Source organism: Fringilla coelebs, assembly GCF_963513975.1.
Source record: "Fringilla coelebs genome assembly, chromosome: 22".
NCBI lineage: Eukaryota > Metazoa > Chordata > Aves > Passeriformes > Fringillidae > Fringilla > Fringilla coelebs.
The window spans coordinates 6,122,943-6,139,614 of NC_140048.1; the positions used below are offsets into that span (position 1 = coordinate 6,122,943).

General features: G+C 55.7%; 2 protein-coding genes across 3 annotated transcripts; both read left to right on the top strand.

Moving 5' to 3' along the window:
* The first annotated feature begins 1,705 nt into the window (after window positions 1-1,705).
* On the top strand, window positions 1,706-12,011 carry TMEM51 (transmembrane protein 51). The gene is made up of 3 exons (XM_084220228.1): window positions 1,706-1,755; window positions 9,250-9,697; window positions 10,863-12,011. Exons 2-3 carry the CDS (start codon window positions 9,351-9,353, stop codon window positions 11,272-11,274), a joined length of 759 nt encoding a protein of 252 aa, XP_084076354.1. The 5' UTR covers window positions 1,706-1,755; window positions 9,250-9,350; the 3' UTR covers window positions 11,275-12,011.
* Window positions 12,012-15,685: 3,674 nt separating this feature from the next.
* On the top strand, window positions 15,686-16,573 carry MRPS16 (mitochondrial ribosomal protein S16). 2 transcript variants are annotated; one of them, XM_084220362.1, is made up of 4 exons: window positions 15,686-15,807; window positions 15,885-16,142; window positions 16,218-16,388; window positions 16,453-16,573. In XM_084220362.1, exons 1-3 carry the CDS (start codon window positions 15,795-15,797, stop codon window positions 16,361-16,363), a joined length of 417 nt encoding a protein of 138 aa, XP_084076488.1. In that variant the 5' UTR covers window positions 15,686-15,794; the 3' UTR covers window positions 16,364-16,388; window positions 16,453-16,573. The 2 variants fall into 2 exon arrangements, with proteins under 2 accessions (XP_084076488.1, XP_084076487.1); XM_084220361.1 differs by having other exon boundaries at window positions 16,218-16,573.
* The last annotated feature ends 99 nt before the right edge of the window (window positions 16,574-16,672 follow it).

The window sequence follows — 16,672 nt, forward strand, 5'->3', positions numbered from 1 at the left end:
CAGCTTTGTGGAGTGGGAACCTGAGGAACCAGGTTATGAATGTCCCCTCTGTGCTCAAAGTCCCCAGGGCCTCTGCAGGGGGGTGACCTGGGTTGGGCACGGAGCTCTCCCTGCTCCAGATTGGTGACAGTCACTGTGTGAAGTCCGTGTTCCCCCCCTTTCTTGCAGAGAGAACAATTCCCTGTTATGTCTCCTGACTGCCAGAGCTGCTTGGGATGTCGGGTTTGTGTCTGACACAGGAAGGTGGAGAAGGAGAGCGAGAAATCCACCTGAAGTGAGGCGAATTTGCCTGAGCCAGGGGCCAAGCGGAAAAATGCAAAACAATCCATCCAAGGCGGAAAAAAATGCAGTTATGTTTAATAATTATTTCTTTTTATAGCACAGCTCTTGGAATTGCCCTTTGATTAGAGAGGGGAAGTATCACAGGCAGGTGAGTCAGTGGAAAATACCATCAGCTCCATGTGGGATTGTGCTGGTAGGGAGAGATGCAGGGAAGCAGCAGGGGTTTCCCAAGCATCCTGAACACCAGTGGCTCCAAGGCAGGGCTGTGGAGCTGAGTCACGCCAGGTGATGTGACAAGTTTCATTTCGTTCACGATGGCTTTTGCCTCCACAAGGTCTCGCAGGGCTTAAGGGACAGGAAAAACTGCAGTGGCTGGTCCAGCAGCATAGTGATGCAGTTTTTTTTTGCTTGGATCAGGAAAAACCCACCCTGAGTATCATCTCTAACAGGATTTGAGTCCTTGGTGGTGTTTGTTATTACAGCTGGGTGTGAGAAGAGCCTGGAAAAACACATCCTCATTGCTGCTGGGATGGCAGCCAAGGAGAGGTGACACTGGACACGGCGTTAGTTGCACTGAAGTTTGCCAGAGCCCAGCTCTGCTCCCCGTGGTTCAGTCTGGAAACCATGGGAATGTCTGGCTATGAGGCTGAGGCGTGTGGCCAGGAGCCATGGTGAGGGCTGTGCCTGAAACAGCTCTTCCCAGCACACGAGTGGTTAACTGGGAATGTTTATAGAGGGCAGCACACTGATAAAAAGAGCTTTCCCTGTGAGTGCAAGCTTGGCTTTGCTCTGTTGAATGCAGTGATGAGCCTGAGTGATTGGAGTTCCTCAAAATGGGGCTTTCTGCACACAAAGCTTGGAACTGATTGAGTGAAAGCTCTGCTCATTGCTACAAGAGTTTTACAAAGCATGTCCATTGCAAGATGGGTTCTAAACTGTAGAATAAAAATTAAACTTTCATTAGGTGTTGGGAATAGATTTTTCCATGGGAGGATGGTGAGGCCCTAGCTCGGGTTACCCAGAGAAGCTGTGGCTGCCCCATCCCCAAAAGTGTAGAAGGCCAGGTTGGATGAGGTGTGGAACAACCTGGGATAGTGGAAGACGTCCCTGGACATGGCAGGATGGAACGGGATGGGCTTTAAGGTCCCTTCCAACCCAAACCATTCCGGGATCCTTTGAGAGCAGAGATGCGGGGCTGCGATGCATCAAGCAGGGGCTGCAAGTGCTCCGAGGGGGGACGCGATCGGCATCCCCAGTGTGACCCACGCCTGGTTCTGGGGGTCTCCCTGGTGCTCTGTGGGGAGCCTCCCTGCCGCTTTTGGAAGTCTCAGTTCCGCCCCTCCGCTGTTTCCCGGAACGGACCCCGGTGCCCGGGGCGGGAGCGGCGGGGCCGGTCCCGGGAAGCGCCGCCCCGGAGGCCGGGCCGGGGAGGGCGGAGCGGCCCCGCAGGACCCACCGCAGCCGCTGCCGGAGGTACGTGGGGTCGGGGGAGCCGGGAGGGGATGGGACCCTCAGTTCTGGGACCCTTCGGAGCTCTGGGAAGCGGGAGCGGGGCGGGCTGGGCTCAGTGCCGCCTGGAACGGGACCGGGAACGGGACCGGGAACAAGAACGGGATCGGAGGGGAGTGGGAGCTGAGTCCGGCTCGGGCTGAGCTGGAATCACTTCTAAAGCTCGGGAAAACACCTGCAAAGCGGGGGAAACACCCTGCAAAGTCGGGGGAAACACCCTGCAAAGCAGGAGCAAACGCCCCTCAGAGCAGGAGCAAACGCCCCTCAGAGCAGGAGCAAACGCCCCTCAGAGCAGGAGCAAACGCCCCTCAGACAGGAGCAAACGCTCCTCAGAGCGGGGATTGGGGGGCGGCCGGGCCCTGGGGTCACCCCCTGGGGACACTTGGGCTTGGGGCACCTCGTCAGCCCTGACAGCCACCGGGCTGGCCGTGCTGAGAGTGAGGGGAACAGTGGCTGTGGTTTCGGGACCCATCCGCTGGCACTCTGAGGGAGGATCAGCAGCCAGGGAATGCCCCCCGCCGAACGCAGGCCGCTGCCGGTGCCCACGGGCGACAGGAGCGGCACACGATGCCCGTCCCCGGGAAGGTGCAGGAGCGGTGTGCGAGCCAGGCTGTCGGGAGAGCAAACAAAGCCAAGGAGAAGGACATTCCCTCAGGCCAGGTGGGGGCCGGGCGGTCCGTGAGCCCAGCGCCGGTCACCGGCGCTCGGCCCTTTCTATGGTGCCATTGCCGCCCATGAAGGAGCGGCCTGGAGCTTGGAGGGGCTCGGCTTGGAGGGGCTCGGCAAACCCGCGGTGTCTCCCGAGCGTGTCCCAGAGTGGTTGTCTGCTGATGTTGGTGTTGGGTTTTTGGATTTTGGTGGGGATGAGCATCGCTGAGCACAGCAGGTTGTTGGGAAGTGTGGATGTGTGAGCAGAAACCAGCAGCTCCATGAGCGTGTGAGATGGGTTAGCCTTGGCTCTGTGTGGTGGATGGAGCCTGATGAGGTGAATCTGCACCTGGAGGTGTGGTCCTGGCTTTCCAGCTCCTTAAAGCCTCTCTGGAGCAGACCTAGGCCACTGCTAGATGGGATGCTGCCACAACACATCCCTCTATAACAAATCTAAGCATCCTGCAACTGTCCACAGCCCTGGATGTCCTGGCATGAGAGGCAGAAAGGGAAACCTCCCAGGTGTCAGCAAAGAACATGTGGGTGTGGGGCTGCTCAGCCCAGCCCTACACTCGGGTGACTCGGAAGTATGTGAAACACCTTTGATTTTAGCTGTGTAATTACACGGGTTGGAAAACCCTTGGGAAGGGAAGTGGCTGGGGTAGGAGGAATGTTTGGCCACCGGTGCCCTGGAGAGAGCTGAGTGCCGGCTCCTGGCGCCGTGGCAGTGCTGTAGGAGATGCCAGAAGGCCAGGGCTGGGCAGGGCTGTCTGCCTGCCCTCCTGCCTGGAGCCTGGGAGGAGGGATCCCTCCAGCAGCCCAGGTATGTGTCTGCCTCCCTGTGCAGCTCCATGCTTTTCTCATTCCCAGTGTATTTCACAGGCAGAAACTGATGTCAGGGCTCTGTAGAAGCAGCTAAATATCCTGTGTGAGCAGCACAGGAGGCTTGGAGCAGTATAATCCCCAGCAAACCTCCATCCATATCAAAGTACCTGTGCCCACCTTGCAGAACACGGCTGCTCTGAGCCTGGCTGCTCCGTGTCGCTTGGCTGACCAGCCTGCTCCGTGTCCCCAGGCTGGCTCTGTGCCCTCCAGCATCACTGCTCACTCCCTTCCTGCCCTGGGGGCTCCTTGGCTGTCCACAGTGAGTTTTCTTTGGTTGGAAAAGCATGGGAAGAGGTGATGCTGTGCTGGGGAAAAACGTGTTGCTGGAAGTGCAGGCAGAGGATGAGGAAGGCGGTGCTGGCGAGGCCGATGGCAGCCAGAGCAAAGTGCCAGGTTAGTGGCTTGCAGGAAGGGGAGATAACAATCCAGGGGCTCCAGAGGTACTTAAAGCACTCCAGAGGGACTGGGAGGAAGCAGGAATGCTGGGTTCTGCTTCAGAGGACATCGGAAGGGCAGATGGAAAATGTCTCCCCATACTGGAAGGCTCTGGAGGAGGGTGTGTTTGTCTGGTTGTTATCTGGGGAGAGGTCCCAGAACAAAAACCAGGGGGAGGCTGCGGAGGAATGGCTTTATCTCAGCTGAAACAGCAGATTAGAATTAAAAAAAAATTTAACTCTGAGGTGCAAAGTGGTGTCCAAAGGAAAGCAGGAAGGAGAAAGAGTCAAAGTGCTGGGATTTTCCCAGGCAGGCATGCTTTCCCAGGCCTAGGTGCACAAGGAATTCAGCTCCCTGGAGAGAGGTGAGCAGATCTTCCCAACAATATTAGAGTGGGTGCAAAAGCAAACCTTTACTTGAAAGCTTTCAGGTGCACAATACGGCAAAAATCACACATGGTATAGTAATTCTACAATCTTTATAAGGTTAGTCAATTAGTGTACTTATCATATACTCTCCAATTAAAAGGTTAGTTGATTAGGTCATAATTCCACGGTCCTGCCACACTGGAAGCAGTCCAGAGGCTTTTTTTTGCTCCACTTTTGCTTTGTATGGTCCAGTTTCTGTTTGGAAAACAGGACATCCTTGTAGTCAATTCTCCTTTTGGAATCAGACTAAACAGTATTTTGGGAAATTGTTTCTGAGTTTAGCTTATTGTTCCTAAATGTAGAGAAGAAAGATAGGAAAAATACTGGGAGTTACAGCCATGTATTAACCATCTACAAAGCTACAAATCCACCTGGCCAGGTGGGTGGAAATATATGAAAAATATTAAATATATGAAAAATATTAAAAGCTAAAACCTTAGGCATCACGCCAAGCCCCCCTCCCTGGTTTAACAGAGCTGGAAGCATTAGTGTGGCAGTTGGTCCCAGTGCCAGTCCCAGAGGCTGGAGCAGGAAAAGCCCCAGGACAGTGTTTACACAGCAACCAGGACACAGCCAGGGCTCGCCGACCTGCCGAGAGCGGTGCCAGCGTGGCCTCGGTGGCCACGGCAGCATTGTCCCCAGGAACAAATGGCAATGTCCTGAAACACAAACGTAAAAGGACTCCCTGTCCCTGTCCATTGCCACTGCAGCAGGCACTGCTTGGATGGGTATAATGCAATTATGGAGTCTGGAAGGCAGTTCCTTGTATCTCAGTGGCAAAGGCCAAGGTGGTGGCTGCTGCACAGTCGTGATTACAGCTCTGGAGTTTGGCTACCGTGGCCTGTGTGATCTGTGCCACTTCAGAAACCTTTGGCAACTGTGCCCACAATTCCCAGGGACACAGAACAGGCAGGTGCTTGTGGCATGGGAATGGTCAGGCACGGCTTTGTGGGAAAGGGGTGTTTTGTGGGCCCTGTCACTGTTCTGCTGTGGAGGCCACAGCCAGCCAGGTGGATTGCAGCAATCTGAGCCTGGGAATGGCTTTGCCCTTGTTTTGCAGGAAGTGGCAGAGCTGGGGGCCCTGGGCTCCCTCTGGAGTGGGAGAGCCTTGGGCAAGGTTTGAGGAAAACATCACTGTTCTCCCAGTGCTGCCTACAAGGTACAACTGAGGAGGGGTTGTTAAAAATTAAATTTAAGAAAGAGGGTAAAATAATTCTTAAATGTCTGTAGGGAATGCTGTGGGCAATGGAGATGTGGATGTGTTCTTTTGTGCTCTAGGCAGGAAGTGTAAGCAAAATGTTGAAAAGCCCTGATAGTCTGCGTGGGGCTGTCTCTCCAGATTCCTATTCCCTGGTGAGATGCTCTGAAATGGGTTGGGATTCATCCAAATGATCAGAAATTGGCTAAATCAGCAGCAGTGCTTCTTTTCGTGACTCAGCTGGATTTCTCTGGCTATTCCCTGCATCCCCTGGGCTGCAGCTGGCCAGAAACATCCCTGTTCCTGGGGCAGGGGTAACAGGGGCAGCAAGAAGGGACAAAAAGAGAGAAACCATGGCAGGGAGCTGGAAGTAGATGGTCTTTAAGATCCCTTCCAAACCCAAACATTCTGAGACTCTATGAAAATACCTCCCAAGTCCTGACCTGTTGCTTTTTGGACCCCCACATAAAGTTTTGTGTTCCTGGTGGGTTGAACCCCTGTCTAATGCAAGGAGCTGTGCCCATTGCAGGAACAAGCTCCTGAGGATGTGCCTGACCAGGATGTGCCTTCCCAATTAGCAGGGAAGGAGGTTAATGAGCAGGTTCTCTGGGTGGAAGCATGAAGATGAAGGGAGAGCCTTGTAATCTAACAGAGAGGAGACTGGAATCTTCGGATGGTTGGAGAACGGGTTTATTTTCCCCCAGAATTTTCCAGAAAATTAGTTGTGTGATGTGACAGAGTCACACCCTGTTTTTTTGAAGGCAGGTCTGAGGGGCTGTGTCGCTCTGGGGAGTGAGGAAGCCCTGGAGCTCATCCCATGTCTGGTGACTGCATGGGGGTTCGACCTGTTCCCTGGACTGCAGACTCACCTCCCGTGATCCTGTGACAAAGGTGTTGCTGCTGGAGCGTGAGTGGGAAGGTGATGTCATGGCAGGGAAAAATCCAAAGGTTGTGGAGGGCAGAGGAGCGTGGGTGCTGTGAGGGCAGCAGGGGGTGTCGGGCTTCCTCGTGAGTCACCCAGCAGGGCCGCAGCTCCTCCCGGCGCACCGGGATGCGGAACACGATCCGGGCTGGCCCTGTCGGGGGGTCTGTCCCACGGAGGGAAGCTGTTCCTGCTGCTGCTCCACGTGGCTGCCTGTACCAAAGCCTTCGGGGCATGTGGTGCTGAGAACGGGCTTATCCCGAACCTTCCCGTGCCCGATTAACACTTGGAGATGTCGCAAGAGCATCCCGGAAGGGCTCCGGAGCTGCAGGAGTAGGGCAGAGGTGCGGGAAGCCCGGAGTAGGTGTGGGTGCCCCCAGGCTTTGCAGCCCTGCTGGAGGAGTTTAATGGTTTGGAGATCCTGGTGTAAATCATTGCCAGGGCAGGGCATGGGCAGGCAGGGAATGGGATGGAGGGAGTCTGGTTTGCAGGCAGAGGAGGAGGGGGCTCGAGGAGCTGAAAAACTCAGGCATTGCTCACCTATCTGATGTGGGGACAAACTTTTTACAGGGCCTATTGTGAAAGGACAAGGGGAGATGATTTTAAAGTCAAAGAGGGATAATTTGGACTGGATATTTAGGAAGAAATTCTTCCCTGTGAGGGTGGTGAGGCCCTGCCACAGGTTGCTCAGAGAAACTGTGGCTGCCCCACCCCTAGGAGTATTCGAGGCCAGGCTGGATGGAGCTTGGAGCAACCTGGGATAGTGGAAGCTGTCCCTGCCCATGGCAGGCGGTGGACTTTAAGGTCCCTTCAACCCAAACCATTCTGTGGTGCTGGGATGAGCTTCCAGACAGTGCTGGAGCTGAGGCAGAGACAGCAGCAGCTCCCTTCCTGGGATACTGACGTCAGGGCACTGTTGGAGCAGTGATAGGAACAGCTCTGGGAAGCCAGGAGAGCAGCTAATTCAATGGAGAAATAGACTGGAATAGCAAGTCTCCTGCTTTAATCTGATTGCTGGGCTGATGGGTAGCACTGCAATGGATCTGTAAAAAACTTCCAAGCACAGGGGTGACGTAGGAGCTGAAATCCTGCCCACTTCCAGGATTGAGGTGCCTGAGGGGAGGCACAGAGGCTGTGAGCAGGCACAGAGATTTAGACACCAGGGGTAGATGTGACCAGCCATGTGTGTGTTCTGTGCCCACCGTGGGTGCAGTGCCATTTCCCTGCCCCAAGGCCATCACAGCTGTTCTCAAGTGAAGTCTTGGCTGGCTGATGTGTTTGTGGCAAGGATGGGAGCTCAGCTGGATCATCAGGTGAGGGAAAAACTCCACAGGGCGCAAGCAGAGAGCAAAACCTTTGTGTGGGAGGGCAGAGGGCAGTGCTGCTATCACCAGTGGCAGGCTTGGAAGTGCTCGGGTGGGAGGATGGCTCTTGGGATGCAGGTGAGTACATTTTGAGTGCAGTGCTTTCCACATCCTCAACAGCTGCTCCCTAGGATGGAATTAAAGCTGTGCTCAGTGGATACCTTCCCCCAGGAGCAACAGAACAGCAGCCTGTGCTGGAGCTGGCAAGGCAGGGAACGACGGGCTTGTCCCTGCCTGCCTGTGGCAGCTCCCATCGGGCTGGGATTGGCAGCTCCTGGGTGTCCCAGAACCCCAGAAAACCATGAGGGACAAGACTTTACCTTGCCCAGAGCCATGTGGGGCCAGGGATGTGTCCAGAGGGGCTGGGACACCCCTCTGGGAGTCTCCACAGCTGTGCTGGAGCACAGGCAGCGGGCAGGGAAGTTCCTCTGCAGATTCCTCCTCTCCAGCCTTGTGTGTGTGTCTTTTCCTGCTGCAGCCGCTGTTTTCTGGGAGTGCTGTTTTATTCTGGCCCTTGACCCTGCAAACTGGGCGTGCACTCAAGCTAAACAAGCAAACATGAAACTTTTGAGCTCAGGAGGGTTGAGCTGAAGGATGTGTGGGGGAGTGTATGGACATAGCACCACTGACAGCACAGACCACAGCCACCTCGAGCCCAGCCTGGCATAAAGAAGCCAGGGAGGGAAGGAGAAATCCTTGATGTGGCACATCCATAAACCTGCACAGCTCACTGGGCTGGAGATGGGGCAGTTCTGCTGTGAGGATGCAAGCTGCCCACTCATGGGTCACTGGACCAGAGGCCAGGGAGGCAAGCGGGCAGGAAATGTGTCTGTGTTTATTTTTGGAAATAGAGCACATTTGGTCCTGGTGACTTGGAGAACAGAGGAGGAGTTCCCACCCGTGGCCTGGCTGGTCGGGAGTGTTCGTGCTCAACATTCCTGAAGGATGCAGCTGGGGCGCTCACTACCAGTGTGTGCTGCTCCAGGGAGGGTGAGAGCCAGCCTGCAGTGAGCCAGGGGCCTCCCAAAGACTCACCATCCCAGCAGCCCTTGCCAGCAGCAGCCAGGGGAAGCCACAGGGTCGAGCTGGCTGGGAGGGAGGCAGTTTTGGTTTCTGTTCTCTGGGCAGGAAGGCGCCAGGGCAGGCAGCCAGCACCGTGAGGAGCCCTGCTCCCTCCCAAACAGGGGGAGAGGAGAAGCTGTTCAGCTAGAGGTGTGTTTCTGAGCACTTCCAGGTTGGTTTGCATTGACAACAGCTCTTGAAATCGATTTTGATGGCCTTGTTTTGATGCTGTGAAGCTGTCAGTTATCACTCTCCTAAGGACAGGCAACCTAAGCCCTTAGCAAACATCAGTGATTTGATTGCTTTCAAAGGTTGGTGGATATTACAGCTGAGAAAGTAGTGAAGGATGGGGATGAGGAAGGATCCAGGAAGGATCTACCCTGCTCTATCCTGACATGAACTCCTCAGCTTGAGGAGCTTGAGATTCCAGGGTCATGTGGATAAACTGGTGTTGAGGTGGCTGCAGAGCCTTTGCTGTGTGCCGTGCTCTCACCACAGCTTCCCCCGTGTCCCCAGAGCTCTCTGCCTGCCCGGGCTGGGGGCCGCACGCATGCCAGCAGGGCTGCAGCCCCCGTGCCCCGAGCCATGCGGTGACGTGGGCACAGCTGCCAGCAGCCATGGCCCAGTCCCGGGCCAACGGGTCCCACTACGCCCTGACGGCCATCGGGCTGGGCATGCTGGTGCTGGGCATCATCATGGCCGTGTGGAACCTCGTGCCCGGCTTCGGCCCCCCCGACAAACCCGGCAGCCACGCCGGCAACAGCAGCAAGCCCGACCGCGGCTCCGGCGGCATCCTCAAGAGCAAAACCTTCTCGGTGGCCTACGTGCTGGTGGGGGCCGGTCTGCTGCTGCTCCTGCTCTCCCTCTGCCTCAACGTCCGCGACAAGAAGAGGCAGAGCGAGGAGCTCGCCATCGCTCACGTGCAGCGCCAGGTGTCGGCGGAGCCCTCGCAGCAGGAGGACAGGTGAGGAGGAGTTTTGGGGACAAAGGGAGAGGGATCGGGTGTGGGAATGAAGCCAAGGGCTGTTGTTACTCAGGAGGATCTGGAGGAAGGCAGCATGTGCTGAAATAAGGAAGCACATACCATAGTTAAGGGTTTTGGTATGTCCTGGAGATGGGAAAGGAATGAGCCCAGCTGCATTTATGCAGCTGTGAGTGGAAGGGAGCCCTGTTGGTTTGTGAGGTGGGGTCTAGGCAGAGCAGAGGCCAGGGCAGCCTCGGGAGAGGTGCCAGTCCTGGAGTGAGCTGAGGGAATGCTGAGCAGGATCCTGAGTGACACAGAGAGCAGGAGGCTCCTGCCACGGGCCAGGAGAGCAGCCAGAGGGGCAGGAGAGAGGCTGACTCTGCCTCTCTGGGTGCAGCCAAGGTGCCAAACAGCCTTGGAGACTGGCCTTGGAGTTTAGACCTGGTGAAAGTCTGCAGGGCTCAGCTGTTTGCTCAGGGAGTTTTGTGGGGCAGAGCAAAGGCTGCTGCCACAGCAGGCACAATCTGGACAAACACAGGCACAGGGGAAGTGCTCCCTGTGCAGAGAGAGGCAGGGGAGCACTGGGACAATGTGGGGTGCAAGGGGACAGGAGAGGACAATGGCTCTGCTGGATCTTGTCAGGGTCTGCAGATCCTCAGACAAAACTGGTTTTCCATGTGTGATTGGAAAGTTAACTTCAGAATGCCAAAGAAATGCAAGTATTGTGTGCAGGTACCTGTGCATAGATGGTGGCATAGAGTATAGTTGAATTTCTTTGCAGAAAAACTCAAGGTACCCAACCCATAAGACATCAGAATGACAGAGGGGTGATGTCCTTTTCTAATGTATTTTGACTGATTTTTGGGAGGGGAGGAGAGAAACTGATGTTCTCTTGAGGGAAGAAATCACTGCTGGGCAATAGAAAAGGGTCTGTGGGCAGAGAAAGTGATGATGGCCATAAGTCACAAGAAAATAAAATCTCTCTGAACTTAGGTGGGGTCACTATTTATTCTGTCAAGCAAAAGGAAATTGGCATATAATGGAGAAGGGCAAAAACTATTTCTGGTGGGGTGGGGTGGTTCTATTCTTCCCTCTCCATCCCCTTACCAGTTGAAGCTGAAATGACAAATGGCATGCTACCCAGACTTAACTCTTTCCCCTCCAGCCAAGAAGAGGATGAAGACGTCTCTTCCCAATATTACGTGCCCAGCTACGAGGAGGTGATGAACACGGGCTACTCCGAGCCCAGAGACTCGGACAGGAGCAACAGGCTCAGCGTGTCCCTGCCCTCCTACGAGTCCCTGGCAGGGCTGGAGGAGAGCGGCGCGGCCCCGGGGGCGGCGGGCGCGGAGCCCGGCCCGGAGAGGCCGCCCAGCCGGCACAGCTCCCGCCTCAGCAAGCGCCTCAAGCCGCTCAAGGTGCGCAGGATCAAGTCAGAGAAGCTGCACCTGAAGGACATCAGGCTAAACCTGGCACAGGGCAACAGCAGCGTCCCTATCACCATAGAGCCCCTCACCCCTCCACCCAAGTATGAAGAGATCCAGGAGAAAATGCCAGTGGGCCAGCAAATGCCTTAAACAAAAAATAGAGGAATCTGTGATGCTGCTTGGCTGAGGGTTTTTTAAAACCCACCGTGCCAAGAGGGGGTTGGTGTGTGGGTGCACAAGCAGCCAGGGCTCCCTGGAAGCTGCCACGTGGAGGACGTGCTGTGGCACAAGGATGGGACTCGTTTTCCCTGGGACTGGGTTTTACAAAAGACTGTGGGGAAAGAAACCTGAACACCACAAGTTCTGCTGCTGTGAAGTAAATGAAGGCTGGACATGCCAAAAGTGTCGCTTGTGGTGTTTGAAATGAGACCACCCAGTGCATCCTCTCATCTCCTCTCCCCCTCTCTTCCACCAAGACTTTTCCAAGCCACCAAACTGATGTTGCAGAAGGATTTTCCAAGTGGAAAAGTGAAATGTTTCTTTTTTTGGGTGTCTTTTCTTTCTAAGGAAGGGGAAGTGCATTGCCAGAGAAGCGCCAGGGCTTTCCCTGGCTCCCAGCTGGGCTGGGCTGGTGGCCCAGAGCCAGCCCTGACTCCTGCCAAGGTCTCTGCTGGCTGGTGGGAAGCAGCTGAAAGGGGCCTCCTGCTCCTCAGGGAGAGGATGGATTTCTTGCCTCTGCTGCTTCCCCTGTTGTGTTTTGTGCCCCATTCGAGGCAAGTGGGTGACTCTGGGGGGTTGGGAGCTGCGTGTGCCAGAGCCAGGGCTGAAACCACTGCTGAGCATCCTGTGCAGGCAGGCTGGTCTGAATAAATGTTTTGTATGTTGTGTTTGCTTGTGTGTTTTGTACATTGTGTGTGTGTTGTGTAAGCTGTGTATTGTGTGTGTGTATTTTGTACATTCTGTGTGTGTTGTGTACTCGTGCATGGTTGGCCCTTCCCAAGGTTTGTGATCCATCAGCAGATGCTGCTCCGTGGGCAACCCCATCTCCAGCATGGAGCTGTGTTGTGCTGCCAGGATAGTTGCTTGGAAAAAGAAGAGGAAAAACCTTAAACTAAACAAAGCAAACAGGAAAAACTCACCCAGGAGGCAGCAGCACGGCCAAGGTTTCCAAGGCTACTGCAGCCACACTGCCAGCTGGGACACGGCCACTTTTGGGGTCATTTTGTGCAATTCTGGTGCATGAGTTGGTTGAGCCGCTCGTGGCTCAGGTTGTGTTGGGTGGGAGGTTCCTGAATGAGAAGTTGGTTTCTTGGTGGAAGCCTTGCAGGTGAGGGGGCCGGGCAAGGTGAGCTTTTCCAAAGTGCTCAGGGTGTTTCCAGCTGGAATCCTACACCACGACCATCGGGAGCCACAGAGGAGCCAACATCGTCCTGCAGGGGGGGCCGAGACAGCTGAGCATGCTAAAACGGGGGGGATGGAGGGAAGGGGATGTGCTGGAGCCCTCCGTGCAGTGTGGAGGTACCGATTTGATGGCAAAGCAGGGATGAAGCTGGAGCCACCTCCAGCAGCGTTCCCTGCCTGTCCCTCGCCTGCTCCCAGTCTGCAGGGGGAGCAGATCGCCATGCAGCCCTGGAATTCTCCGCCTCAGACAACAGCTTCATCCTTCGGGACTTCAACTCCCCCAGGGCACCTTTGTCAACATCTGCCCGGTCAGGGTGAGGCCGGGGCACCTCCTGAGCTTCGGCACCGGGAGCGTCCTGCGAGCTGGTGCCGGGTGCAGCTGCCCAGGGAAGGTGCCCAGCAGAGCTGCGTGGGTGCTGCTGCCCAGGGAAGGCTCCAGAAGCCAGGAACTCGCTCCCAGCTCCTCTGGGCAATCCCCGGGGAAGGCGAGGCGGGGCAAATGTAAAGCTGGAGCTCCCTCTGCTGAAGAAACTCGGGCAGTTTGGTAGTGTGGGAAAAGGAAAAGCACGGGACAGAGATGCACTGGCTAAGGTAGATCTGGAAAATTACCTTTCCCTCTATTTGCATTTAATGTTTCCTCCCAGTCCACCTACTAAAAGCGTCTGGAGCTTCTGTGGCTGCAGAGTGATCAGTGGAACCTGGATCTGCCAGCAAGGTGAGAAGCTGCTGTAGATGGAGAAGGAAAAACCTCTCTGGCTTGGAAACAGAGTCACAGGGCAAGGATGTGGTGATGAGGGACCTTCAGGAGGAGATCCCTTCCCCTTCCCCTTCCCCTTCCCCTTCCCCTTCCCCTTCCCCTTCCCCTTCCCCTTCCCCTTCCCCTTCCCTCCCTTCTCAGCAGGAGCAGCCAAAGCACAGTAAGATGGTGTTATCTGAAGAGATGATTGCTGGTTGGAGATGCTGAAGAGCAATCTCCCCAGACCAGGACCTGGAGGTGCCAGAGTTCCCTTTCTGAAGGGGCTGCAGCAGAGGCACTGATGGATCAGGAACATGGATCAGTCTGTGTTTTGCAGATGAACACCCTGCAGAAAGGCTTGGGCCAGGTTTCAGCCAGAGTAGCAGAGAATAAAAAACAAAGAGGGATCATGAGAAAGGCACAGAGGAGAGACAAAAGGACAGAGCAGATAAGGACAGACAGATTTTCCTGTGAAGGTGGGATGAGTGAGGCAAAGAAACAAATAAAAAAAGAGGAAAGGAGCCTTTTCCTCTGTCATTTACTCCCTGATTTTGCCTTTTCAAACCCCTGTTACATCATCTCATGCGGGGGGGAGGAAATTTTCTCTGGGTCAAAATGGAAACATCCCAAATGTGCAATACTTGGAATTAATCTACTGATATAGACATCCCAGAGGCTGCTACAACTGCAATGATCCAAAAGAAGCCATTTCAACCCTATTAAAGAACAGCAATAATTCATAAGTGTCTAAAAGGGTGAGAATGGTTTGGACTAAGAGAAGAACCCAGAATGCCTTGAGTGACATTTCCTAAAGCAGCTAAACAACCTAAAACAGCTTTTTGGGGGTTTTTTGTGTTTTATTTTGGTTTGGGGTTTTGTTTGTTTGTTTGTTTGTTATTGGTTAGTTTTTTTTTTTCTCCTGGAAGAAAGAGGCAGATGAGAAGAGTCCACAGTGGTGAAGGAACCCTGAGAAACTGAGGAGCTCCAGCCTGGCTGAGATGATTTCCATTCCAGGGTGTAGAAACACTTCAGTGAGGGATCCCAAGACTTTTTTTTTGTTCCTCTCCAATATTCCATAAGATTAAAACCAAGAGTTGTCCCAAACCCAGTCCAGAATCCTGGAAGTGCATTTCCCAACAGGAGCTTCCTCCTCAGGCCAGGCCTGACGAGCTCTCAGAGAACCCATCACACCCCAGCTAGCTCAGATAGCTCCAATGGCATAAAACCAGCAGGATGGCTTGAGGCAGTGTGGGAAACAGAAGAGTTTTAATAAAAGGCAAAATAATAAAGCTCTGACAGAGAAAAACCTGAGCCAGGGACAAGAGGTTCTATGCTAAAACACTCCACAAAAAGTACATGAGGGCAAAACACAGTCTGTGCAAGTACAGGGCATTCAAATGAAATAAAACTACAGAATATTTTTTTTTAATTAAAATTTTAAAAAGCAAAGCTATACAATTCCTGACCAACATGGGGTCATAAAAAACTACAGAACATAAGCACAACCATAACCCGAATCAAAAATCCTAACCCCAACCATAAAATTAACACTAACCCCAAACCCTAATCCCTAATTAAAATCCCCAAACACTAACCTTAAACTAACCCTTAACCCAAGCCCTAATCCTAACCTAAACCCCAAATCTCGGTTTTTGGGTTCATTCCAGTCCCAGAGCCCCGAGCACATCCCAGAGATTTCCGAGTTCTCCTGTACCCCACCTCTCCTGGCATCTTCAGGCCACATCTCAAGCTCCATTTCCATCTGGAAGCCCTATAATTCTACATTCGGGATTTCTCATATTCTAAAATCCTGTCTATGACACGGCAGATACGGGGGGTTATTTTTCAATCCATTTTTATATTAAATACCGTTATTTGTCAATAGATGTATAAATGACAAACTCTGCGGTTTCAGTATTTGACACCTTCCCTGTGAATTTTCGGGCACTTTAGGGCTGTCCCGTCCCTTTTTGGGGAGCCCCTCCCCTGCCACCGCAGCATCGCGGTGACATTGGGGTTCCCCGATGACGTCATCCCCCTCAGACTCCAACTCCCGGCATCCACCTGCGCTTCCTGCTCCTGACGTCATCGTTCCGCGCCGCGCACGGGCCCCGCCCAGCCCTTCTTGTCCCTGACGTCATCGCGCCGCGCGCGGGCCCCGCCCAGCCCTTCTTGTCCCTGACGTAATCTCTCCGCGCCGCGCACGGGCCCCGCCCAGCCCTTCTTGTCCCTGACGTAATCTCTCCGCGCCGCGCACGGGCCCCGCCCAGCCCTTCCTGCCCCTGACGTCATCGCTCCGCGCCGCGCACGGGCCCCGCCCAGCTCTCCCTGCTCCTGACGTCATCGCTCCGCGCCGCGCACGGGCCCCGCCCAGCTCTCCCTGCTCCTGACGTCATCGCTCCGCGCCGCGCACGGGCCCCGCCCAGCTCTCCCTGCTCCTGACGTCATCGCTCCACGCCGCGCACGGGCCCCGCCCCGCGCTTCCTGCCCCTGACGTCATCTCTGCGCGCCGCGCGCGGGCCGTGCCGCCGCCATGGTGCAGCTCGGTGAGTGCGGCGGGCCCGGAGCGGCCCCGATCGGCCCGGCCCGGCCCGGCCGTGACCGCCCCGCGCTCTCTCCGCAGGGAGCCGCCTCCTGAGAGGCCGCAGCGGCCACGTCATCATCCGCTTCGCGCTCGGGGGCTGCACCAACCGGCCGTTCTTCCGCATCGTGGCGGCCAACAGCCGGCGCGCCCGTGACGGGAAGTACCTGGAGCAGCTCGGCTGCCTGGACCCGCTGCCCAACGCGCACGGCGAGAAGGTGGCGGGGCTCAACCTGGAGCGGCTGCGCTACTGGCTGGGCTGCGGCGCGCAGCTCTCCCGGCCCGCCGAGAAGCTCCTGGGTAGGCCTGGGGCGGGAGCAGGGATGGGGGCGGGGGCCCGGCTCGGTGCCGCTCTCACCGCCTCTCACCGGGCAGGGCTGGCGGGGTTCCTGCCGCTGCACCCCATGACGGTGACCGGCGCCGAGAGGCTGCGCCGGCGGCGACAGCGCGAGCAGCAGCCCGAGGCTGCCCCTGCGGACGGCTCGGCCGAGCCCAGCACCGGCACTGGCAGCGCGTCCTGACACGGGCCGGGAGGGTCCCCAGCGGCCCGGGACTGCTCCGGCCCGGGATTTCTCTCACCCGGGGCTGCTCCGGCCCGGGATTTCTCTCACCCGGGGCTGCACCGGCCCGTGCCTGCTCTCACCCGGGGCTGCTCCGGCCTTTCCGGGCCCGAGGACTCTCGTGCCCTGTCAGTGCATCTGACCCCATTAAAACGTTACCTCTGCACTCTGCACCGTCCATCTGCTGCTTTCTCCGGCCTCCTGTCGGTCAGAGCTCACCGCTGCCACGTGTGGTGCATAGAAGAGGCTTTGCAGCTCTAATGCAGCTGC